The 24,642-nt window shown below is 40.7% G+C and overlaps 2 protein-coding genes and 2 pseudogenes across 2 annotated transcripts in view; all 4 read right to left on the minus strand.

Moving 5' to 3' along the window:
* Window positions 1–4,094: 4,094 nt before the first annotated feature.
* On the minus strand, window positions 4,095–5,120 carry LOC149227231 (uncharacterized). The gene has a single exon (XM_089380435.1). It carries the CDS (start codon window positions 5,118–5,120, stop codon window positions 4,095–4,097), a length of 1,026 nt encoding a protein of 341 aa, XP_089236561.1.
* A 4-nt stretch (window positions 5,121–5,124) lies between these two features.
* LOC149227232 (WD repeat-containing protein ATCSA-1 pseudogene) lies at window positions 5,125–8,047 on the minus strand (annotated as a pseudogene).
* Window positions 8,048–8,386: 339 nt separating this feature from the next.
* On the minus strand, window positions 8,387–9,319 carry LOC149227233 (uncharacterized; annotated as a pseudogene).
* A 96-nt stretch (window positions 9,320–9,415) lies between these two features.
* Window positions 9,416–24,642, minus strand: part of LOC149227234 (WD repeat-containing protein ATCSA-1-like) — a 103,097-nt gene continuing 87,870 nt past the window's right edge. The window contains exon 3 of the mRNA XM_089380436.1: window positions 9,416–10,110. Within this exon, the coding sequence (XP_089236562.1) occupies window positions 9,416–10,110 (695 nt within the window). The remainder of the gene's footprint in view (window positions 10,111–24,642) is intronic.

Below are 24,642 nucleotides of genomic sequence, written 5' to 3' on the forward strand. Positions count from 1 at the left end.
TGTTTTTCCGGGAGGATACAATATCCCGAATGCGATTCCTATTCCAAGTTATCCCGGATATCCTCCTCCTGGTACTGGTCTTGTGACCCAGAGTTTTAGGGATCCTAATCGGCAATTACCGTTTATCGCAACTTTGGATTTACCAGACTTGTCGTGCCTAATGAACGATCCAATAAATTATCTTCCGTTTTGGCCGTCAATGCCAAATAAGTTGCCCAGTGACATACCCAAGTTCGAAGGTAAGTCTGGAGAGGACCTGTCGAATCATGTGATGACTTACCACCTCTGGTGTGCCTCTAATTCCATCTCGGATGATTCGATCCGCTTACGTCTTTTCCAGCATACTCTCATTGGTCTCGCGGCCAAGTGGTACATTGAGTTACCACGGGCCTCTTTTTATAATTTTAGCCAGTTAAATACCTCGTTCTTAACTCATTTTCAGTTGCCGGTCAGATATGATAATGGCACAGAGTTACTAAATTCATTAAAACAATCGACGTCCACCTATATTTCTGATCATATTCATGAATGGAGACGTCGAAGGCGATTAGTGAAAGTTTTGATCCTGGACCAAATCTTAGCTGAATGGTTTGTTAAATCATTGTTACCGAAGATTACTGAAGACGTAGCTAAAGCCGGAGTAGTTACTGAGGAGCAAGTGATTGCTCAAGCGCAGTACCTTGACTTAGTTTACACTCAGTCAGGTACATTACACGAAAAGATCCCAGATCTTCCTAAGTCGAATCAAATCGCTGCTGCTCCTTCAGGGTCTCATGCCACTAATGGCATGATTGGTACGGTAAATACTAAAAGCAAGAAGAAATCATCAAAGAATTCTTCTCCTATTATAACCTTACCAGACTCCCCGACAGGAGAATCTTCTGCTGAAGTTTCCGCTGATATTCACGCTGTCGAGTCATCTACGGCCAAATCAAAATCCGGTGGGAAAAAGAAAGGTAAGAAGAAGAATAAAGCAGACAAAGCTCCAAAGGAGAAAACTGAAAAGTCAAAAACCAATGATGAAAAGTGCAAACCTTGATATCCTTGTCTTATTTGTGAAGAGGATCATTTTACAAGAGATTGCCCTCATCGGGCCGAGGTTGTGAAAATCGTCAAGGATTCCCCAACTCCTGCCGTTTTGAAAGATCCATTTCCAAAGCAGGAGAGTAAGATGATAGGTTCTTCCTCGAGTGCCAGTGAAGAACCCATATTAATGATGTCTCATGTAAGGATTGCGACTTGATCACAAGATTATGGTAGCAAAAGTCCTATTGATGGCAAAGAAGCAGAATCTTCTCATTCTAATCCATCAACCTCAGCTCCCGGTTCTGATCCACTACAGATCGAGAAGCCTAACTCGGACTTAGTAATCAAACCGCCCGCCAAGGGTGTACTCTGAAGGTCTGCTTTCAATCCACATGCGAGAGCGGCCCAGAATTACAACATTGTTGAGGATTTAGCTGTTTCACCCTAAGCAATGTCGGCTTTGGAAGTGCTACAATCATGCCCAGCACAACGCAAATTACTTTTGTCGGCTATAGGAGTTGTTGATGTTTAGGACCCGAACCTAATAATCTTTGATCTAGAAAATAGTACACCGCGTTTACCTCATCAAATGGCTTTCCAGATTCCAGTGATAGTCAAAAACAAGCCTATTCATCGGACTGTAATTGATGAGGGAGCTTCCACGTGTATTATGTCGATACAGTGCTGGAGATCGCTTGGTTCTCCTTCACTAAATCAATCCCCGACCATTCTTAAGGCCTTTGATGGCCGTGGGTTCCATCCGTTTGGCATTCTACAGGATTTTCCTATAGGGGTTGAAGGAAAAATCGTTAGTCTAGATGTGGAGGTGGTTGATGCCCCTCTAGACTACAACCTTCTTTTGGGTCGAAGTTGGTCTTAAGCTATGACAGCGGTCGTTTCGTCGGTCTTCAGAGTAATAAAGTTTCCACATAATGGCAAGATCATAACCATAGACCAGCTGGCTTACTTTTCATCCGACCCAGCCTCTTCAGAGAGTATCCAGCATGTCAGTAAAACGACTATCCCTTATAAGGATGTTGGAGTAGGATTAGTTAAAGATGCAGGTTTACTGGGAACTTTTCCTTTTCCTCCAATCAATGCCATATCTTCATTTGCATCTATTCATATGATTACTTTAGACACCATTGTTTATGACGATCCTTGGATCGTTCCTTCTGAATCTGAGATAGACTCATTTGGTGATGCAATGCCTTTGAGTCCATATGAAATTGCCTATGAAGCCGTGCAGTCTTTTACTGACCTGAGTTCAACCAAAATCGACCAAATGAATGTGGTCCATGAGGAATCACTTTTCACGTCAACCTCGAAATTAATAGCGTTTCCCGAAGTTGTGTCATCTGACGAACAACTTTGCGAAGTCCTGTGCGTAGACGATTTACCATGGGAAGATCTCCAGCATAGATCTTCGTTTTTACCTGAGGATGATCGTTTTGAAAATGATTTCTCATCAATATTTACAGCTGAATATGTCAAAGAAGCTCAGATTCCAATGAAACATCCTGATTCAGAGCTGAATTTCGGAAACATTTCTCGCACTATTCCCATTCACATTTCAGTTAAGCCCGGAATTGTTGAGCACATTCATATAGGTGCCTCGTGTTCAGATGACGAAATTCAGACATACAAGGCCCTATTTCAAGAATTCCGCGACGTGTTTGCCTGGTCCTATGAGGAAATGGCAGGAATTGATCCGCGATTGTTGTCCATGAGATCAAGACTTACCCGGACGCTAAACCCGTCCGGCAACGTTTGCGTCAGATTCACCCACGAAAAGCGGCTGCAATTAAAGCAGAAGTTGAGAAGCTGTTGAAAGCAGGTTTCATTTATCCGATCCCGTTAACGGATTGGGTATCGAATATTGTTCCGGTTAACAAAAAACAGGGAACAATAAGAATATGTATCGACTATAGGGATATTAATCGTGCTTGTCCCAAGGACAACTACCCTGTTAACGCTTGATATTTCACCTCAGGCTGAGAAAGGTAAACCTCAAGGCAACATCAAACCATTCAGCCCCATAGCTAGCCCTACGGGGCAGGAGAAGGCTCTCTCCAGTCAATCTCGGTAGATCTTCAATTGATGAGATGACCAAACGGGTAACACTGATATTAGGCTAGTAAACTGATTTGAAAGATTGATTTGGGGTTTTTAATTAAATAACGGGGTTTTTCTAGGCTGCATGGGCAAAATCACAGCTTGAAACAGAGAAATATAATGAACAACACAGGTTATTGACTGAGGCAAGGTAGGCAAGACATTTAGCATCAAATCTAGATTTTAAATGGGATGGCAAGACTGGTGAGGAGCTGACAAGGGCATAGGAGATGAATCCTTGTCAAACAGAGGAAAACATCAAACATGAACAAACTTATAGGCAGAGCATGGCAGGCATGAATGCTTACCTAAACACTCATTTGTTCAGTTAGAAATGATCATGTAGTGAAATGAAACATTACAGATTACATATGAAACAAGGGAAAACTTATGCTAAATTATCATACCACAGGGATCTCAGAAGTCAGAGCTGTGAAATTTCATTAAAAAATCCCTCTGTCAAAGACTGTACAATGGAGCTCAGTTCTCCTCCAGCGCTCAGAATTTTCTTCTTACTCTCTCTACAAATGAATTTTTTAATACAATAAATAAAATGATGTTAAGGGAAAAACAAATCGACCCCAAAACAGGGGCGCTGTTTCACCTGCAGCCATGAAGATAGAAAAGAATCTTTGATCTGCTCTAAAGATAGAAAAAGCCTCCCATTATTTCAGCTCGAGGACTTCTAATGACCTGTGAAAACTAAAACTAATCCTAGAGCGTAGACTAGACTAGCTAAAGACAAAAATAGGCAATCGATCTTTTGAATGCCACTTTACAGAAGAGGTCCCAATATTTGATGCTAAAATATGGGTTAAACTGCCACATGTGCTCTTTAAATGAATCGAATATCCACATAATCAAATGCGCGCATATCACAATTTGATTTCTGTATCTGTTGGAGTCATCTTCGGTGATTTCATGCATATCAGCGAAATCGCAATTCGAGTCAGTTAGCCTTTCCATATTGAATGGGAACACGCAGGGAATCGGGCCCAGCTATCACGTCCTCCCAAATTCGTATCAAGCTGCAACAAAACTTGCCAAAACTCATTCCATACAACAAAGTCAGTACTGCAAAGATTTTCTAGTTTATCACGAGGCATAGCAATATTCATATCCCTGAGCAACTGCTGCAGAGCATCTGAACTGATAAAACCCCCTCCACCACTCTGATCATGAGCATCAAAAGCCTTCCTAATTCTTGCCTCTCGATATTCCAATTCATTTTCATTTTGCACACTGATGTCAAAAGCGAACAACACTGTGTAATGAGACTCACTTCCCACTACCCAAATTGGCCACTTTGGTCGTTTAAGATATTGGCCAACCTTGCAAAAGTTGAGTGATTCTAGAAGAGAAATAAATCCTACTTCCACTGTTGAAGGTATCCCCTTTAGAAACATGCCCTCACCCAAATCCATACGGCCATCAAATACATTGGAAACTGCTTGTCCACAAAGAAGTAAATTTACAATCTCCTGTGATGCATGTCCAAAAGGAGCAGTCACTAATGAGGGACCGAGATCATCCCGATCAGCTTGGACTGAATCCAATCCTTTTGAAAGCAGTGCCGAAAAGAGGAATAGCAATGCTCCCATGCGGCTCTGGAAAATGGGAAGCATTTCCTGAAGCCGAATCAAAAGAGCAGTTGGAGACGTTAAAATATATATTCTGAGTACTTTCTGCAGTTCCCAAGCAGAATTTATCGAAACGCCTTCCAAAGCTTTTGCAATCATCTCATTGTGCTGCCCAGCATCACCACATTCTCCAATCTGAGGGTAATTAACATTCAAAGTAGCAATAACAGCTCTGTGATTTTTTCCAGCTAACAATAATATTTCTGCCATTGCCAATACCAATGCTCTGAAATTTATCTGAAACCATATGACGAAGTCGTTGATAGTAAACTGGACCAATGAATATTTCACAAGTAAGCTATTTACAATTTCAATCTTAGACGCATTGAATAAATGCATTAGCTTAGTCACTCCAGTTGTCTTCATCTAACAAGGATGCTGGTCCTTTTAAATTCTTTTCATCCTCCTCAAGAGATACTACGGTTGGTGGAGACCATATTAGTATTTGACGATCATTACCCCCACTATACAACTCCTGATCCTGAGGATTGAATGAGCAGCAATTTATAAAGTCATAGTGGCCATGAAATGTTGAGCAAAGGTGACCACTCCACACATCATATGCCTGAATAGCTATCAAACATGGAACAAAGACTAATGATGAATTAGGTGTGACAGCTAGTTGGGTGGCTTTGTTTGTCCTTATGCATGTAGACTCATAGTTTACCAGTGTATTGCAACCAGATTCAACATCCCATAACCTTAATCTTGAATCTGTACCAGGATGCTGCCTTTGTGTTCCAGAGCCTCTTGCCACTCCTTTGCCTAACAGCATGGAAGACTTTGTTCCATTCCCAATGGACCCCTTTTTCTGTGGTGGCCTAACATTGGTGGAACTCAAATTACTGGAAGCCAGAGATTTAGCTTTTGTAGCAGTGCCTTTGGGTATAGGTGGACGCCTCCCAGTTTGAGACTGAAACTGGTTCAGTACTCGAAAACATCCATCTTGTCTGATGTCCCGAAAGCGTATGGCACCATCACATCCACCAGTCACTACCACCCATTCATTTGAAGTAGACCACTGTAAAGCCCAAACTCCTTAAGGGTATATGAGGCTATGAATATTTGATCAAGATCTGGACCTGCAACATCAATTTTCCAGCATCAATTTTCCAGAAGAATTCTCTTTCCCACGCGATCCCTCTCTAACTTCATCCAACACACTTGGAGATTTTTGGTTGCTCATTCAAGGCAGCCTCTGCTACATGAAAAACTGGATTTTGATTTACTTTAGATTCGTCATCTTTGTTTGAAGTAGACTGATCTTGGAAAGATTCAAAGCTTGTCGTGTACGAGTAATGGATGAAGGAGCGGAAGGCATTGTTGATTTGATTATTAAATTGCCAGACTTTGATTGCTGATGATGCTTTGTTTTCTTTGTGCTTTTGCAGAGGTAGGAGCTTGAAGTCGCTGCCAGTTGAAGAGCTGAAGAACAAATTACATAATCTAAAAAGCAACATTTAAATGATTTCTTCTTCAAAACCCTGTTTTGAAGAAGAATCAATCTCTGACATGAGACGGAGTCTAACATCGGCTCCACTTGGGATGGCAGCTGCCGCTCCGTGGAGGTGCCAAGAACCGCAGAACTTTGGGAGAGCAGACAGTGCCTCCACCCATTGGGCAATGGAGTCATCATCAACACAACTCTTGACTTATTTTCAAACTGAAACTGAACTCAAACAATCTTCAAGCAAACTAAAACAAGATGCTGCCCTTATGGCTGCTTATTTATTTACAAAGCTACCCTACTTTGCTGTACAAACACTAGATCAGGTAATACTAAAGTGCCAAATTAACCATTCAAGTAAACCTGAGAATGATGCCGCCGCTTGAGAATGCTTCCACCAGGCCACAAATGTAATTGCTGGCAGCCCTTCATGCACGTACTGAGCCTGGTCGCGGAAAATACAGCCTGATCTGTCAATCAAACTGAAAAACATGTCCATATATGCCGCAATAGGATCACGGAAGCCAGACTCTGTTGGCTGTCCCAACTCTGCAACACATACTTCCAGCTGCACATTGTCAATGTAAACATCTGTAGGCAAGTCTGTTATTTCTTGTTTCAAATGAGGAAGGATTTCCAAGAACTTTTTAGGGTCTTGGAAATCATATGACTGAATCTGCTCATCGAGATACTGAATCTCCTTTTCAACTCTTTCAACAATTAACTCATACACTTTAGTTTTGAGGACCTTAACAGATTTCAAGCATTGAAGCAAGGCGCTGAAAACATCTTCATCAAATTCAGTATCTGCTAACAGCTTTCTTATTTCTTCTACAGCTTCACACAGGGTAGGGTTTGCCACATACCCTTCCATTGCATGAATGGATCAGCATGCGTTGGAATGTCTGGATCGAGTTGGAGTCGCCAGGTGAATGGTTCAGCCTGCATAAGTGTCTGACTGCTATCCACCATCAGCATCAGATCTGCACCTTGATCGCATGTACTGGGACAAGATAATCAACAAATTGAATGTTCTCCCCAGTATGGTCGCCAGTATGTTAGCGCTTGAGATTTCACCTCAGGCTGAGAAAGGTAAACCTCAAGGCAACATCAAACCATTCAGCCCCGTAGCTAGCCCTACGGGGCAGGAGAAGGCTCTCTCCGGTCAATCTCGGTAGATCTTCAATTGATGAGATGACCAAATGGGTAACACTAATATTAGGCTAGTAAACTGATTTGAAAGATTGATTTGGGGTTTTTAATTAAATAACGAGGTTTTTCTGGGCTGCATGGGCAAAATCACAGCTTGAAACAGAGAAATATAATGAACAACACAGGTTATCGACTGAGGCAAGGTAGGCAAGACATTTAGCATCAAATCTAGATTTTAAATGGGATGGCAAGACTGGTGAGGAGCTGACAAGGGCATAGGAGATGAATCCTTGTCAAACAGAGGAAAACATCAAACATGAACAAACTTATAGGCAGAGCATGGTAGGCATGAATTCTTACCTAAACACTTCATTTGTTCAGTTAGAAATGATCATGTAGTGAAATGAAACATTACGGATTACATATGAAACAAGGGAAAACTTATGCTAAATTATCATACCACAGGGATCTCAGAAGTCAGAGCTGTGAAATTTCATTAAAAAATCCCTCTGTCAAAGACTGTACAATGGAGCTCAGTTCTCCTCCAGCGCTCAGAATTTTCTTCTTACTCTCTCTACAAATGAAGTTTTTAATACAATAAATAAAATGCTGCTAAGGGAAAAACAAATCGACCCCAAAACAGGGGCGCTGTTTCACCTGCAGCCATGAAGATAGAAAAGAATCTTTGATCTGCTCTAAAGATAGAAAAAGCCTCCCATTATTTCCGCTCGAGGACTTCTAATGACCTGTGAAAACTAAAACTAATCCTAGAGCGTAGACTAGACTAGCTAAAGACAAAAATAGGCAATCGATCTTTTGAATGCCGCTTTACAGAAGAGGTCCCAATATTTGATGCTAAAATATGGGTTAAACCGCCACATGTGCTCTTTAAATGAATCGAATATCCACATAATCAAATGCGCGCATATCACAATTTGATTTCTGTATCTGTTGGAGTCATCTTCAGTGATTTCATGCATATCTGCAAAATCGCAATTCGAGTCAGTTAGCCTTTCCATATTGAATGGGAACACGCAGGGAAACGGGCCCAACTATCACGTCCTCCCAAATTCGTATCAAGCTGCAACAAAACTTGCCAAAAATCATTCCATACAACAAAGTCAGTACTGCGAAGATTTTCTAGTTTATCACGAGGCATAGCAATATTCATATCCCTGAGAAATTGCTGCAGAGCATCTGAACTGATAAAACCCTATCCACCACTCTGATCATGAGCATCAAAAGCCTTCCTAATTCTTGCCTCTCGATATTCCAATTCATTTTCATTTTTCACACTGATGTCAAAAGCGAACAACACTGTGTAATGAGACTCACTTCCCACTACCCAAATTGGCCACTTTGGTCGTTTAAGATATTGGCCAACCTTGCAAAAGTTGAGTGATTCTAGAAGAGAAAGAAATCCTACTTCCACTGTTGAAGGTATCCCCTTTAGAAACATGCCCTCACCCAAATCCATACGACCATCAAATACATTGGAAATTGCTTTTCCACAAAGTAGTAAATTTACAATCTCCTGTGATGCATGTCCAAAAGGAGCAGTCACTAATGAGGGACCGAGATCATCCCAATCAGCTTGGACTGAATCCAATCCTTTTGAAAGCAGTGCCGAAAAGAGGAATAGCAATGCTCCCATGCGGCTTTGGAAAATGGGAAGCATTTCCTGAAGCCGAATCAAAAGAGCAGTTGGAGACGTTAAAATATATATTCTGAGTACTTTCTGCAATTCCCAAGCAGAATTTATCGAAACGCCTTCCAAAGCTTTTGCAATCATCTCATTGTGCTGCCCAGCATCACCACATTCTCCAATCTGAGGGTAATTAACATTCAAAGTAGCAATAACAGCTCTGTTATTTTTTCCAGCTAACAATAATTTTCTGCCATTGCCAATACCAATGCTCTGAAATTTATCTGAAACCATATGACGAAGTCGTTGATAGTAAACTGGACCAATGAATATTTCACAAGTAAGCTATTTACAATTTCAATCTTAGACGCATTGAATAAATGCATTAGCTTAGTCACTCCAGTTGTCTTCATCTAACAGGGATGCTGGTCCTTTTAAATGCTTTTCATCCTCCTCAAGAGATACTATGGTTGGTGGAGACCATATTAGTATTTGACGATCATTACCCCCACTATACAACTCCTGATCCTGAGGATTGAATGAACAGCAATTTATAAAGTCATAGTGGCCATGAAATGTTGAGCAAAGGCGACCACTCCACACATCATATGCCTGAATAGCTGTCAAACATGGAACAAAGACTAATGATGAATTAGGTGTGACAGCTAGTTGGGTGGCTTTGTTTGTCCTTATGCGTGTAGAATCATAGTTTACCAGTGTATTGCAACCAGATTCAACATCCCACAACCTTAATCTTGAATCTGTACCAGGATTCTGCCTTTGTGTTCCAGAGCCTCTTGCCACTCCTTTGCCTAACATCATGGAAGACTTTGTTCCATTCCCAATGGACCCCTTTTTCTGTGGTGGCCTAACTTTGGTGGAACTCAAATTACCGGAAGCCAGAGATTTAGCTTTTGTAGCAGTGCCTTTGGGTATAGGTGGACGCCTCCCAGTTTGAGACTGAAACTGGTCCAGTACTCGAAAACATCCAGCTTGTCTGATGTCCCAAAAGCGTATGGCACCATCACATCCACCAGTCACTACCACCCATTCATTTGAAGCAGACCACTGTAAAGCCCAAACTCCTTAAGGGTATATGAGGCTATGAATATTTGATCAAGATCTGGACCTGCAACATCAATTTTCCAGCATCAATTTTCCAGAAGAATTCTCTTTCCCGCGCGATCCCTCTCTAAGTTCATCCAACACACTTGGAGATTTTTGGTTGCTCATTCAAGGCAGCCTCTGCTACATGAAAAACTGGATTTTGATTTACTTTAGATTCATCATCTTTGTTTGAAGTAGACTGATCTTGGAAAGATTCAAAGCTTGTCGTGTACGAGTAATGGATGAAGGAGCGGAAGGCATTGTTGATTTGATTATTAAATTGCCAGACTTTGATTATTGATGATGCTTTGTTTTCTTTGTGCTTTTGCAGAGGTAGGAGCTTGAAGTCGCTGCCAGTTGAAGAGCCGAAGAACAAATTACATAATCTAAAAAGCAACATTTAAATGATTTCTTCTTCAAAACCCTGTTTTGAAGAAGAATAAATCTCTGACATGAGACGGAGTCTAACATACCCAACACCCTATATCGATCAAATAATTGATGATTGTGCCGACAGTGAAATATTTTCCTTTATGGACGGTTTTTCCGGTTACAACCAAATCAATATTCTACCTGCCGATCAACCAAAAATGGCTTTCATTTGTCCATGGGGGACATTTGCTTACTGCAAATTACCTTTTGGACTTAAGAATGCCGGAGCCACTTTTCAAAGGGCGATGTCTTATGCGTTTCATGACATCAAACACATTGTGCAACCGTATCTCGATGATTTGCCCGCTCACTCCTTACATCAAGCTGATCACCTTGTCCATTTACGAACAATCTTCATGAGGTGTAGGCATTATCAGATTCGGTTGAACCCACACAAATGTGTCTTCTGTATAGAAGTGGGACGATTGCTGGGATTTGTAGTTTCAAAAGCCGGCATCCACGTCGATCCCTCGATGGTAGAAGCTATCATCAAATTGCCTCCTCCTTCGAGTCTTCGCCAACTCCAAAGTTTGCAGGGGAAAGCAAACTTTTTATGTCGATTCATTCCTAACTACGCCGAGATTACCAAGGGTTTTACCCGGTTTTTGAAACAGAACGCTCAATTCTCTTGGGATGAGATAGCTCAGAAATCTTTTGATGCACTCAAGCACGCGTTAACCCATGCACCGTTGCTGCATCCTCCCAACTACAACCAAGATTACTTTTTGTACCTCGCCGCCGCTCATTCCTCCATTGGAATGGTCTTAGTACAGGAAGACGAATTCGGAACAGAACATGTGATATATTACCTTAGTCGGACCTTAAATCCAACTGAGCTCAAATATTCACATGTGGAGAAATTGGTATTGGCAGCCGTTCAAGCTGTCCAACGTTTTCGTCACTACATTCTACTCCGTAAAACTACAGTTATTTCGGATTGCAACCCTATGATCTACATTTTGACTAAACAATTTCTAGGGGGCAAGTACTCCAAATGGATTGTTATCCTGCAGGAGTTCGACTTGGAATTTGAAAAATCTAAGTCTAAGAAATCTTTAGTTTTTGCCGAGTTAATGTGTGACTTCCCGCGTGCTGACACAGAAACTGTGGCAAAGGAACCCATTGTGGATGAATCTTTGTTTCTCATCAGCACTTTAGATCCATGGTATGGGGATATATTCGTCTATCTCCAGACCCAATCCTTTCGGCCCGAAGTTTCAAAGTCAGAACGTCGGAAAATTCGATTCCAGTCCCAACAGTACAAAATTATTGGCGATACTCTTTATCGCTGTGGGGGCAGACTTGGCTTTTCGCCATTGCTTAACTCACGAGGAAGCTGAAAGGGTTTTGAATGACTGTCACTCTAGAGTGTGTGGTGGTCATATGTCTGGGTATGCCACAGCCCAAAAGATATTGCGCGCTGGCTACTTCTGGCCGTCCTTATTTAAAGACTGTATTATTGCGGTCCGAAAATGCCACAACTGTCAAGTGTTTGATCGCAAGATGCGCGCTCCACCTGCTCCTCTCCACCAGGCTATAATTGCCGTTGGTCCTTTTGCCAAATGGGGTATCGATTTTATTACATGTAACCCTCACTCGGCCGGGGGGCATGCGTATATCATCCTTGCGGTTGACTATTTTACTAAGTGGGCCAAGGCGATGCCTACATTCGAGGCAGACGGCAAGACAGCTGCAATTTTCGTATTCAATCACATTATTGCTAGGTTTGGTGTCCCACAAGTGATAATCACTGACCATGGGTGCCATTTTCGAAACGTTATGATGACAGAACTTACAGGCCAGCTTGGTTTGCGTCATGATAGCTCAACTCCTTATTATCCACAAGCAAACGGTCTGGTTGAGTCCATCAACAAAGTTTTAGTTATCATGATCCGACGAATCATTGGTATTTATCGGTCGAATTGGCACAACATGTTATTTTCTGCGCTTTGGGCGTACCGAACCTCAGTGAAAACATCAACAAGGTTCACTCCTTTCCAACTAGTTTATGGTTTGGAAGCTGTGCTGCCCATTGAATGCGAAATCCCGTCACTTCAAATAGTTGTCGAATTGCTTCCAGCTACTTCCAAAGAGGAGAAGCATTTATTATACTTAGCTCAATTAGATGAGACTCGACGTGATGCTACATTAGCGATCGAGACTCATGCAAAATGTATGAAAGCTCAGTATGATCGAAATGTGACCCCTCGAAATTTTTCGGAAGGAGACCTAGTGCTATTATATGATCAAGCTAACGATAAATTAGGTGCTGGAAAATTTGTTCCTATGTGGCATGGGCCCTACATTGTCAAGCGAAAGCTAGCAAAAGGGGCCTATGAGCTGGTAGATTTTGACGGAGACTCTTTGGGTAAACCCAAAAATGGACTTTACCTAAAGAGGTATTATGCTTAAATGATGGGTATGGAGATTTTAGGTTAGGTTTTTCTTTCTAGCTGGTGTGTTTGTTAGTTTAGACAGTGTGCTTAGCTTAGAAAGTGTGTTTTTCGTCGTTATTCTGCTTATCTTGGTTTTACGCTTGATGTTTGCAGATGTCGATGCCTCTCCAAACATACATCGGATTTGCTGATGGTGCTTGTCGTAGTACATGGAATATCTCTTCCGCAGCTTGGGTTATTTATTCACCCTCTGACGAGTTAGTTTCTATGCATGGGGTAAGCCTCGGTCAAACAACAAACAACATTGCAGAATACAGTGCAGTGATTGAATTATTGTCTGAATCTATTTCATTTGGGATTCGGAGTTTGATAGTGAGGTTAGATTCTGAACTCGTTGTATTACAGCTTAATAGAGTGTATGCCATTATAAATCCAGTGTTATTAAGGTTATTTTTGAGAGTGCGTCAGCATATTCCAAGGTCTTTAAATACATTAGCAGATGCAATTTCTTCTCGAATGTTAGACAGACATCTGCGATAATCATACATGTAAATTTAAAAACATTTCATCACACATGTTTAACAAGATAAGTCGGTAATAATGATATATATAGATAGGAGTGTGTCAAAAATACATCGTCTTCGATCATAGGTTGAAAAACACCTTATGATCGGCAAAAATGATAAGTACAAAAAACCAAAATGTCACATGTGTCTACAAAAACGACCATCCAATCACTGGTGATGCTCTCTATATGACACCACTACACAAGCCACCCTACACAAGAACCTCCTAAAAGGTCCTGGGACTACGAATACATAGCGCTGAAGCCTGATAGGAATATCGTCTATAGTAGTCTCTGGTATATCTGTCGTAAGACGCTCTAGGTCTTGTTCCAACTCAGCTAAGGTCTCTGCGGACGCGTCCTATGGGGCCAGTGCCGGTGCAACTGGTTGTCTCCTCTCGAAAGGCCGGAGATTGGCTGGACGACGTGGGCCTACATCTGCATTTTGAAAATTATTACTGTCAGTTTTGAGACGATATAAAAAACAAAAAAGTAGGTAATTTAAAACTTGTGAAAAATGAAGTACCTGTGTCGTCCCATTGTTCTCCCGGTGGAAGAACCATGTCCGGATCTCCACGAAAATCAACTCCGGCATAAGGAAAATCCTATATCGAGAAGATCTGGTCCTCCAACCAGTGAAAATACTCCGGTCTAAATCAGACAACCTTCGTGCCCTCGTCAGGATGACGGGCCATAACCGCAACCCATTGTGTCAACTTAGGCTCTCGGGGAGGCCCAACCTCAACAGTGAGCTGCTGTGGGATCAGCATCGGAACCCTCTCTAGGGAAAAACTCACAACTAAAGGCCCATAACCAAAAGTCTTAAGCTGTCCGTTTTTGGTCCTAGTCAGTTGGCCCTTTAAGTTGGCCAACACAGCATCGCACCAGTTGAAAATGGTGCCCCAATAGCAATCAATCGCCATCCGCATCTGGGATCCAGTGGCAATGTGCAAAGCGGCAGCCCTGCAAAGTCTGGTAACTGTAAAGGCAATTACCATAAGTTCAGGTCGGGATATAGTTTTGATCTCTATCCCCTTCTCCTGGTTCTAATTATTGCACCACTCTAGTCGGAGACTAGCAATGGACTGGCCACCCGGCCTAGTCCCGGACAGAGTCAATTGTTCACCCCTCTTGGGCAAACCAGTGAGAAAATAAATGTCTGAGGGCTCTATCTCGAGCTGGTGCCCTCCAATGTAAAAGCATTGATCCTGAATGTTCCACCTTTCAACTAGCCACTCTAGAAAGCGCACCTGGGCCCTCATGCCAGGTATGGCCCAGTATTTGTAAAGACCGCATGCCTTCAAAGCATCAATGGAAGGTTGGTGATTAATGGCGGCCAAATCAACATCTTCGTGTTCTCTCTCGCGCCAATCAAGCATGGTGGGCAATCTACACACCATAAAACATCTGTTAGAGTCCATAAAATTAAAATTTTTTGGTCCATTTTGGAGAAATGGGGGTTTGAAAATCCTCTCCACAGTGTACGCAGCCCGCCTTTAGAGACAGAGCGTGTGTACGCAGGTTCTCTTAAGGCAAGCTGCGTACGCCCGACATTTTCCCAACTGAGAAAATGTCGGGGTACGCAGGTCACCAGTGGAGCACCTGCGTACCCCGAAAAGCAGACCTTGAAACCCCAAAGCCTCCAAAAAATGAAACTAGGGCCTAAAAGCAAATTCTAAACGGATGGAAATGAAGAGGAGGATGTTGTAGAATACCTGATGAGACGGCGTTCGATTTCGACGGTCAGATTCTCCGCAATGTCCACGGGAAGTTTCTTGCCAAAAGCCCTTTTTCTCTCCTCAACAGTAAAATGGTAAAAATGAAATGGTAAAAGCCCTTTTTATAGGTTTTTTGGGTAAATAAATGCTGAATTTGTTTATTTTTCACCATGAAAAGGTATTTTTCAAAGTATTTTTATCTATCTTAAACAGGTATGAGTAATGTGTTGGTTTTTGTGCAGGATAAAAGGATTTTCAGGGAAAATTGTCATTTTTTCACAAACAAAAACATCAGAGTCATCTTTTAAGCCCTTTTCTGACTCCTAAAACATGAAAAGATTGCCGAGCATTTCTTTTACACTCATTAAAACGGAATTAAAAGACGGTCCCCTTATAGCCCTTTTCTGACCGTAAAAACAGGAAAAGATTGCCGGATTTTTGTTGTTTCAAATTCGATACTGGAAATAAAACGACGTGTCCTTGATCGCTTTTTACTTTTTAGGTCAAAGGCACTAATCATGAAAGTACTCCTTGGTCGCAAGATCAAGCGGTTCTCTCAAGTATTATTTTATACTTTTTCGGGCTTGGGAGACACAAATTTATGAAAAAGTTCAACCCTGGAGTCTTCTTAAGTTTTTTCAGACTCTCTAAAATTGAAAAACGCTGAGTTTCTCATATATTGGACTCGTTAAAATTTCACAGTAAAGGACCTGTTCGATTACAAACAGGAACGGACCGCTCCTTCTTAGGGTTCGAATCTAAACTAAGTTGGACTCATCCAAAGGATGAGCTTATAATCAAGCATATGTTATCCTCCTCAAGCTTGTAAAAAATAAAGAGGTACTTGCTAGAAATGGTGGGGGAAAGAGAGGAAAATGAGCCTATTTGTTATCCTTTGTCTCAGAAGAAGCCTTATCACAACTCTTGAACATGACACTATTCATTCACCTGGGTTGGGAAATCCTTTGCCTAACAGTTGATCAAACCACTTTGAAAATCTTCAACCGGTTCCGGGTATTAACTTTGGGTCAATTGTCACCAAACCATCTATCGTGTTGTTATGTGTTCAAGAGGTCAGTGCAAATAAACCATTCATCTGCAAAATACCCGTCATCCATCTCGACCATCCCTGAGTCAGTCCTTACAGCTACATTTCTTCAACTTGATCTATGATTTCATGTTGTGGGCTTGCCTGCAACGGGTCGCTTTCTATCGACATCAGCACATTATCTAGAAAGATGACCTAGAAATTGTCAATACCTTGAAATCTACATGCATCAATGACAGGTTTCTCGCCTTTGATGACAGTTTACATCATTGACTTTCAATCGAAGGATTCCGTGAAATGTTTGACATCAACGCATTCATTCACATCTCATGGATTGTACTAGGTACTTTGAGAACCATTGACATCACTGGTGGTCTCTCTCACACTTGTTAACAGTTTACATCATCGACTGGTAATCAAGTGGTTTCTACCATGTTTGACATCAACTCATTTATTCGCATGGATAGAATCGTACCATTTCGGAAGCAAAAATGAAGACCCTGGATCTAGTTTCCACCATCCAGGCTGCGAGGAGTTTTGTATTCATTATACAGTAGACTGATCATAAACAGATGGCTGCGTCCATACTGTGTCTACAAGAGTCTATGATTATGATGTACTACGAAATCATTCCTATATCAAAGCAGTAGTTAGTTTGTTAGTTAAAGTTTTCAATCTGAGTATGGGAATGCCTACCTCAGCGATGATATGATCTTATATATGTATTTTGTGTTGAATATTTGCAGGTTCCGACTGGGCTCTCCACAAGATAATCCTTGAAATGATCAAGTACTTCACCCTTCCTAGATGATATGAAACCCTAATCTACTACAGGCTTCGCACTTTAGGGGGCAATCTGTTACACTAAAATTTGTCACCATGACTATTTGCAGTTAGTATGGCTCCATCAACTGTCATACTATCCTCCTTGGCAATTCTTATACCTCTGCTCTTCATGTCAAACTCCAAGAAAGAGAGAAAGTCTTTAAAAATCTATATAACTCTGGGTACGCAGTTTCTCTTAGCCTTACCTGCGTGTACGCACCTCAAGTTCACATTCCATGCGTACTTGTACGCTCTGTCTGTAAAGGGGTGGGTGCGTACCCCTGTAAAGGTCAAAAGGCGCGAGTTTTACTTCAAAAAAGTTACTTGTGGTCGATTCTAGAGAATTCTAGAAGTTCGTTTGACGTGTATTGAGCGCCTCCAGATGGTTCATGTATCCCTATGAAAGAGGAACTTATCCCATCAAGAGGGGAGCTATCCCATTCAAATAGGGGCTTATCCCATTGATGGTGGACCTAATTAACTTCCTCTAAAGCACTATAAATACAGGCATTGGGCCAGAGGGAGGGGAGGTTGAAAGCTAAACATTCCTAAGGGTAGATGCTGCTGGAATTAGGACTCCCTTATAGAGCTTGAGAGGAGAGATTCCCATCCTTTCTTGGTCTCATTTGGAAGTGGGTGAACTGATCAAAGTAAAGGAGAATTCTTGCTGGACCCTAGGAGGGACCTGCACAACACCAAGGCTCAGGTTGTAATGGTTTCTTTTGTTTCCACTTAATACAATTAAGCTCATTTTTCTCAACAGGTTGTTATACATGATTTGTTTCATATACTCCTTGGTCTGTATGATGAATATGTTTTATTTTATGAGTTATTCAGGTGCTATGTAATCTTTTGCTTGTTAGTGAATGCAGGTTTCAAAGAGAAGGAGGAGCTCATCCGGATCGGCGAGGCTGGACTGCTACAAAGCGTTGGACTAAAGGTATGTTATAAACACCTGATTACTTGTATTCTAAATGCATATTTGGGGAAAGGTAGTGTTTCATTGTCTTGTTTGTCACTAGAAAGCCTTAGCTTCTAGGGAGGTTGGTTTTGTCCGCAAAATTGACTCTTTCCGCATGACACCTCTGCTGCCAGCAGGCGTTTATAGCCTCGACAGTGTTACCTGTTACCCAACAATGATGATGTATCCTACTTAAGGTGACCTACAACTTTCAAAGAAAAATCCATATTTACACTTATTGCTTTGATTTTCTTTTTATTCTTAAAGAACAATGTCTTGGTTTGGTAGCCAAATTATGACACAGTCACTCACTTAATTCATAACTTTGCTGAACAAGCTGGCTCGTGACGAGACCCCTTGTCTTTTGATTGCAACAATCTTGAGTCATTACCCTGTTGTGGTGGACAATATTGGCAAATTCAGCAAGTTATGATATCTGTGATCATGATAAGCCGGCTCGTGATGAGACCTCTTATTCTTCAAGATATAGTGTATCCTTGGATTATCCCTCTGAAAGCTGTGATTTTCCTTTAGCAGGGAGGAAGTCATCGTTTCCTTAAGATGGCTCTGGATGACAATAATAGAGTTTTTGGAAACAGCTATTCTACAAAGAATCTTCATTTTGTTATTGATACCTTTCATTATGTTGATATAAAACAATTTCTTCACTAAAGGTTGCTTTCATCAAATTCTTTGAAGTTGAAACTCGTATCATATCTAGGCTAAAGTTTTTTAACTGTATCTGTCAATAATAAAGATCAATTTTCCAAAATATTTGCTATTTATACAAGCGAAAAGCTCAAAATCTGAAAGAGAATAGGTGTTTTTTTTTTTTCGTAAATACCTAATGTAACCACTCACAACTAGTTTTATTATGAAAAGAAAAACTATTCTACAAAAAATAGAAGAATAATCTTCTATGGAAAATATTTCTTGAGAATTTGTCCATTAACAGGCAAAGGATCCCTCCTACCTGTTAAATCCTGTAACACAAATGTTGATGGACCTATGACTTCAACAATTTGAAAAGGACCAAGCCACATCCTTTGAAATTTTGTGTGTTTGCCCTTTTCTTCATGAACCTTATCCCACTTTAAAACTAAATCTCCCATTTGAAAATATTTTCTGGTCATTATGTTTGAATAAAAAGAGGATTTTACAAGCGCTTGATGATGAACATGCCTTTTCCTAGCTTGTTCTCGTTGTTCTTCTAATTTAATTATTTCCATCTGTCTCAGCTGTAAGGAGGAAGTGGGTACTTCATCAATGTATTGTACTAAAGACAAAGAGGGAATGGCTAAGTGAGTTGGAAGAACCACTTCTTTCCCATAAACTAAATTAAAGGGAGAAGTGCCGATTGAAGCTTTTTGCGTTATCCTATCTGCCCATAAAGCATATACCAAAGCTTTGTGCCAATTCTTTTGATTCTGGTCAACTGTTCTTTTAATAATCCTAATTAGGTTTTTATTTGTTGACTCAGCTAACCCATTACCTTGCGGATAGTAATTGGCTGAATATTTAAGTTTGAATCCTCTTTTAAGTGCAAAATCAGTCATTGCATTTCCAGAAAAGTATGATGCATTGTCAAACATTAAAGCAGATGGAAATCCAAACCTAGTGATTATAAATTGATCTATGAATTCAATAATATTTTTAGAATTAGTTGTCTTGAGCGGAACTGCTTCTACCCATTTTGTGAAATAATCTGTTGCTGTGAGGATGTATCTATGTTGCTTAGAAGAGTGAGGAACGATCTCTCCTATTATGTACAATCCCCACTGACTGAAAGGTTGCTCGATGTTTACCGACTGTAGTGGCAGGGACGGCTTCTTTTGTCTCCCAACAGTAGTTTGGCAGACTTGACATCTTCTCACGTAACCGTGTGAGTCTTTGAACAGCGTGGGCCAGTAATATCCCGTGCGTAAGATTTTATGTGCAGTAGCATCTCCATCATAGTGTCCACCTGCTAGCCCATCATGGAGTTCCTGCAAAACTTTTTCAGCTTCAGTTTTTTCAAGACACCTAAGAAGAACATAATCATAATTTTTCTTGAAAAGAATATCATTTATGAGTTGATAATGTTTAGCTTTCAATCTTAGAGCTCTTTTCTTAGTATGATCAAGGTGTGAAGGAGCATACCTGTGCTTAAGATAATAAATGATATCAGCATATAATGATTCTGCTTCGTTTAGGCTTACCTCACCCATTTGTATCTCTTCAGATGGAGTTTCAGAAATTTGTGATGCTCCGGCCAGCATTTTGCAGAAGCCTTGACCTCTTACAATGTTTGCTGGTTTTATCTCAAGGCCGTATTCCTGTAAGGCAGTAACCCAATTGGCCCTTTTCTCACCCACATCCTTCTGTACTAGAAGATTCCTTACCACCAGAAATGGTACTATGATCTTAGTATGGGTTTTTAGTAAGAAAGGTCTGAAGTATTTGACCGCTTTGAAAACAGCATAAGCATGTTTCTCCACGTCAGAATAATTGAGTTCAACACCTTGTAAATTTGAGCTAAAAAACGCAATTGGAGCTTCCGCTTTTCCTTGATTCGCTTGAGTTAGTATTGCGGCATATGACTTATCTGAGGCAAATGTGTATAAAATAAAAGATTATGAAAAATTTTGGGTTGCTAAAGATGGAGCATTAATAATAGCTTGCTTAATCAGGTTGAATGCTTCATGTTCATCTTGACCCCATTTAAAATTTGAATTCTTTTTAATCATGGTCTGCAAAGGAGACACGATTCGCGAAAAATCTGGAACAAATCTCTTTACAAAATTGATTTGACCAAGGAAAGATTGCATGGCTTTTTTGTTATGGGGTAGGGATATTTCAGAAATTTCTTTGATTCTGTCAGGATCAATGTGAATACCGGACTTTGACACTATGAATCCTAGAAGTTTCCCTTCACTTAATGCGAAAAAAGATTTCTTTGGGTTAAGTGAAATTCCATACCTTAGACAGCGTTGAAATATTTGTTTCAGGTCTTTGAGATGGTCGCTTCGCTTCTTGGAGTACACTGTTATATCATCCAAATAAATTACTACAGATTTATTGACTAAACCTTTGAATGCGACGTCCATGGCTCTCTGAAATGTAGCACCAGCATTAATCAAACCAAATGGCATATTCTGATATGCATATGTACCCCATTTAGTTCTGAATGTGGTTTTCAACTGATCATCAGGATGTACCAACACTTGATTGTACCCCGAAAATCCATCAAAAAAAGACATTAGTTCTGAACCTTCCACCGCCTGCAGTATTTGCTCCATAGGTGGAAGAGGAAAATTGTCTTTTTGATAGGCTTTGTTAAGATTCTGAAAGTCAATGCAAATCCTAATGTCTCCGTTTTTCTTTCTAACGGGTACCATATTGGAGACCCTTTTGGAATGTCTCACGGGGAAGATTATCCCGGCTTTCAGTAACTTGTTGAGCTCAGTTTTTATCTGATTTTCTAAATTGGGGTGGATCTTTCTCAGTTTTTGCTGGACAGGTTTTTCGTTATCAATCATAGGAATAGTATGTTGGATGATAGAAGTGTCGTATGTTTTCAGCTCATCATAATTCCAGGCAAAAACATTTTTATATTGTCTCAAAAGACAAATATACGCTATTTTCTCTTCAGGGGCTAGGCCGAGGCCTAGATTAATGTTTTGTGGTTTAGCATCGGTCCTTAGGTTTACTAATTCGTAGTTCAAAGTTGAACTGTAGAGTTTTGAATTGGTAAACCTTTTAAACCGATCTTTCAAGTCGTATAAGTCTTCTAACTTAACCACCGACTTTGGTATAGCATTATTAGTGCTGTTTTGTTGCAATTGTCGATCGTGCTATTCTTCGTCGATTATTTGATTGGAGTAGGATCCTTCAGATGTGAGGAAATTTACGATATCTGGATCATCATTGAATACTATCCAATTTGTGATGTTGTCAGGAATGGATGGTCTAAAGATTAATTCTATTGAGAATCTATCTGGACTAAAATCTTCGGAGGGAATAAGCTTAGAGGCTACGTTAGCCAAAAGGTCTGCACTTGCGTTTTGGAGTCTAGGGATTGAAGAAATATTAAATGCTATGAAATGCTCAGTCAGATCTTGTACTAAAGATTGATAGTGTTTTAAGTGACCTGATAAGCAATGTATAGTGTTACTTACCTGCTTAACCACAATCTCAGAGTCTCCAAAGACTTGAAGATACTTTACATCTAACCCGATTGCCTTGTACAGGCCTTGAACAAAAGCCTCGTATTCTGCTGTATGTTTGTGCAATCAAATTCGAGTCTGCATGTGAGCATGATCTTTTCTCCTTCTGGACTAATCAGAACGCATCTTGCTCCTGCTCCTTCATTAGATCTGGAGCCATCGAAAAATAATTTCCAAAACAAAGATGTATTTAGAGTTTTATCTAAAAAAGTAATACACAACTATCAGTTCGAGAAAATTTCTCAAATTAGGACAAAACTGAATTTTCTAAATAAGGTGACGCATGAGCATTGAAATTGCTAAGGAAGGAATCTACCGAGTAAATGCCAACGATACTGCTGTTATACGCTACCGATTCATTTTCTCCCTCTAACTCCGTTACTATGCACTTCTGGTGTAGCTCTCGTTCAACTTTTATTTGATTCGGTTTACCGTTGTAGGGCAGCCACATGTGCGACCAATCAGTTGCGAAGTATCCAGTTAGTTTCTCTGACCAATCCCTGCTAAGGATTAAGCCATAGAATTCTGGGATGTCAGCAACTAGAATGTCAATAACTTGACATACCTTCGGGTTGGATGACAATCTTATGGTTACTTGATTTAGTTCACCGATCACTTCGACTTGAGATCGATCAACCTGAACTATGCGCACTACGGATTTTTGTTGTTGAACATTTAATTTGGCACATATAGATTTGGGTAAAATATTCGATGAAGCACCGGAATCTACTAAACAATTGTGCACATTTTTATTGAAGATTTCATAAGTAAGGAGAAACGGGGGAGTGTGATATCTTGATCTTCCTCCAATCAAGGCGATGTCAGTTGGATCAATCTTACTGATCGCGTTCGTTGGAGGTCTTCCCATGTTGTGGGAAGCTTGAGAAAGTATAGCAACAGGCAAAGGTGCAACTGGCACGGCATGTAATTCTTTCATCATTATCTTCTGTTGATGTTTCAATTTGCTCAGTTCATAAAGGGTGATATTAGCCCTAGTCTTTTTCATGTCATAAATAATATTGTACTCCATTTCATCCGACACTATCAATGTTTTTGGTGGAGTCATTTCATCTGCTTGGACTGGGCTAGTTTGAGTTGCTTTGGATGTCATTTTCTTTGTTGCAACTTTATCTTTTGTTGGAGAGCTTGTGCTCTTTTGCTTAGGGGTAGTTTGGGGAGGATCAAGCTGATTTTTACTTCGTGTGCTAACTGGAAATACTTCTTGATCTTCCTCTTGTGGGAGGATGAAGTCCCACATTCCTTGTAATTCCACAACTTCTTCGTCATCGGTATGCCCTTCAGTGGCAATTTCCTCTTCCTCTTCCTCGGATTCAGCATTTGATATGGCATTGGGTGGCTTTGCATCCGTTGAAGGACCTCTTTTAAAAGCTTTGTAGGGCATTTTCGAAGAGGTTTCTGCTACTTGCTTTTTTATGTCGGCCATCTCATTGGACATGGTCTTTAGAACTTTCTGCAATCCTTCTAAATCAAAAGGATCTTTTGGCTGTTTCTTCTTGGAGTCTTCCTTGAAGGTGACTTTTTTGGACTTACGTTCCTCTATCACGGATCTCTTTTCCAGGGCTATTATTCATTTTTCTACTGCTATCGCCTCTTTCATGTTTTTAGCTAAGGTTGTTTTATTTTCCCTGTCCTCGAACATGGCTATGTTCGATGGCAGAGTAATAATATACCATTCACATCGTACTTCTTCGCTGGGCTAAGAAGCAGTAGGAAGTTTGTTGAAAATTTTGTTGAACCGTAAATTGAAATCCTTAATAGGCTCTGTAGCTTCGGCTTTAATATTGGATAGGTCATTGATTAACGTTGTCGTTGATCTGTCATCACCAAACTTGGTTAGGAATTGGTCCTAGAAGATATCCCAACTTGTAATTGATCTGGAGGGTAATGAAAAGTACCATGACCCGGCTGTCCCTTGCAGTGTATAGGAAAAAGTCGAACAACAACATCTTCATTAGTAACCCCATTGAGATTAATGGAAAGCATGAAGTTATTTATGTGCTCTTTTGCTAGCATACCTGCCTCGGGATTGAATTTGGGCAGCCATTTCTTAGGATGGGCCGGTATTTGACTCAAGGGTGCAGGAATTAAGACTGCCCCAGGGTTGTTCCATGGAGACTGGGCCATCGTTGAACTGCTAATAGAGGAAAGTGCAGAAGATGATGCCTGTGGCTGGGAGGATGAGGATACTATGATCATAGATGATTGAAGAGGGGTTGTGGGAGTTCCAGTGGACGGATGAACGATGATCTGGAGTGGAGGTGTGGATGGTTGACTTTGCGGTGAAGTATTTGAGATGGATGATGCAGACGAAAAAGTCTCACTGTCAGACTCTTGCGATG

Source organism: Pinus tabuliformis, chromosome J (assembly GCF_031772625.1).
Source record: "Pinus tabuliformis cultivar Carrire ecotype Pingquan chromosome J, CPIR1, whole genome shotgun sequence".
NCBI lineage: Eukaryota > Viridiplantae > Streptophyta > Pinopsida > Pinales > Pinaceae > Pinus > Pinus tabuliformis.

What these genes read in the sequence shown, in the direction of transcription:
- LOC149227231 (XM_089380435.1), bottom strand. Translation starts at nt 5,120, where the DNA reads ATGCATTTATTCAATGCGTCTAAGATTGAAATTGTAAATAGCTTACTT.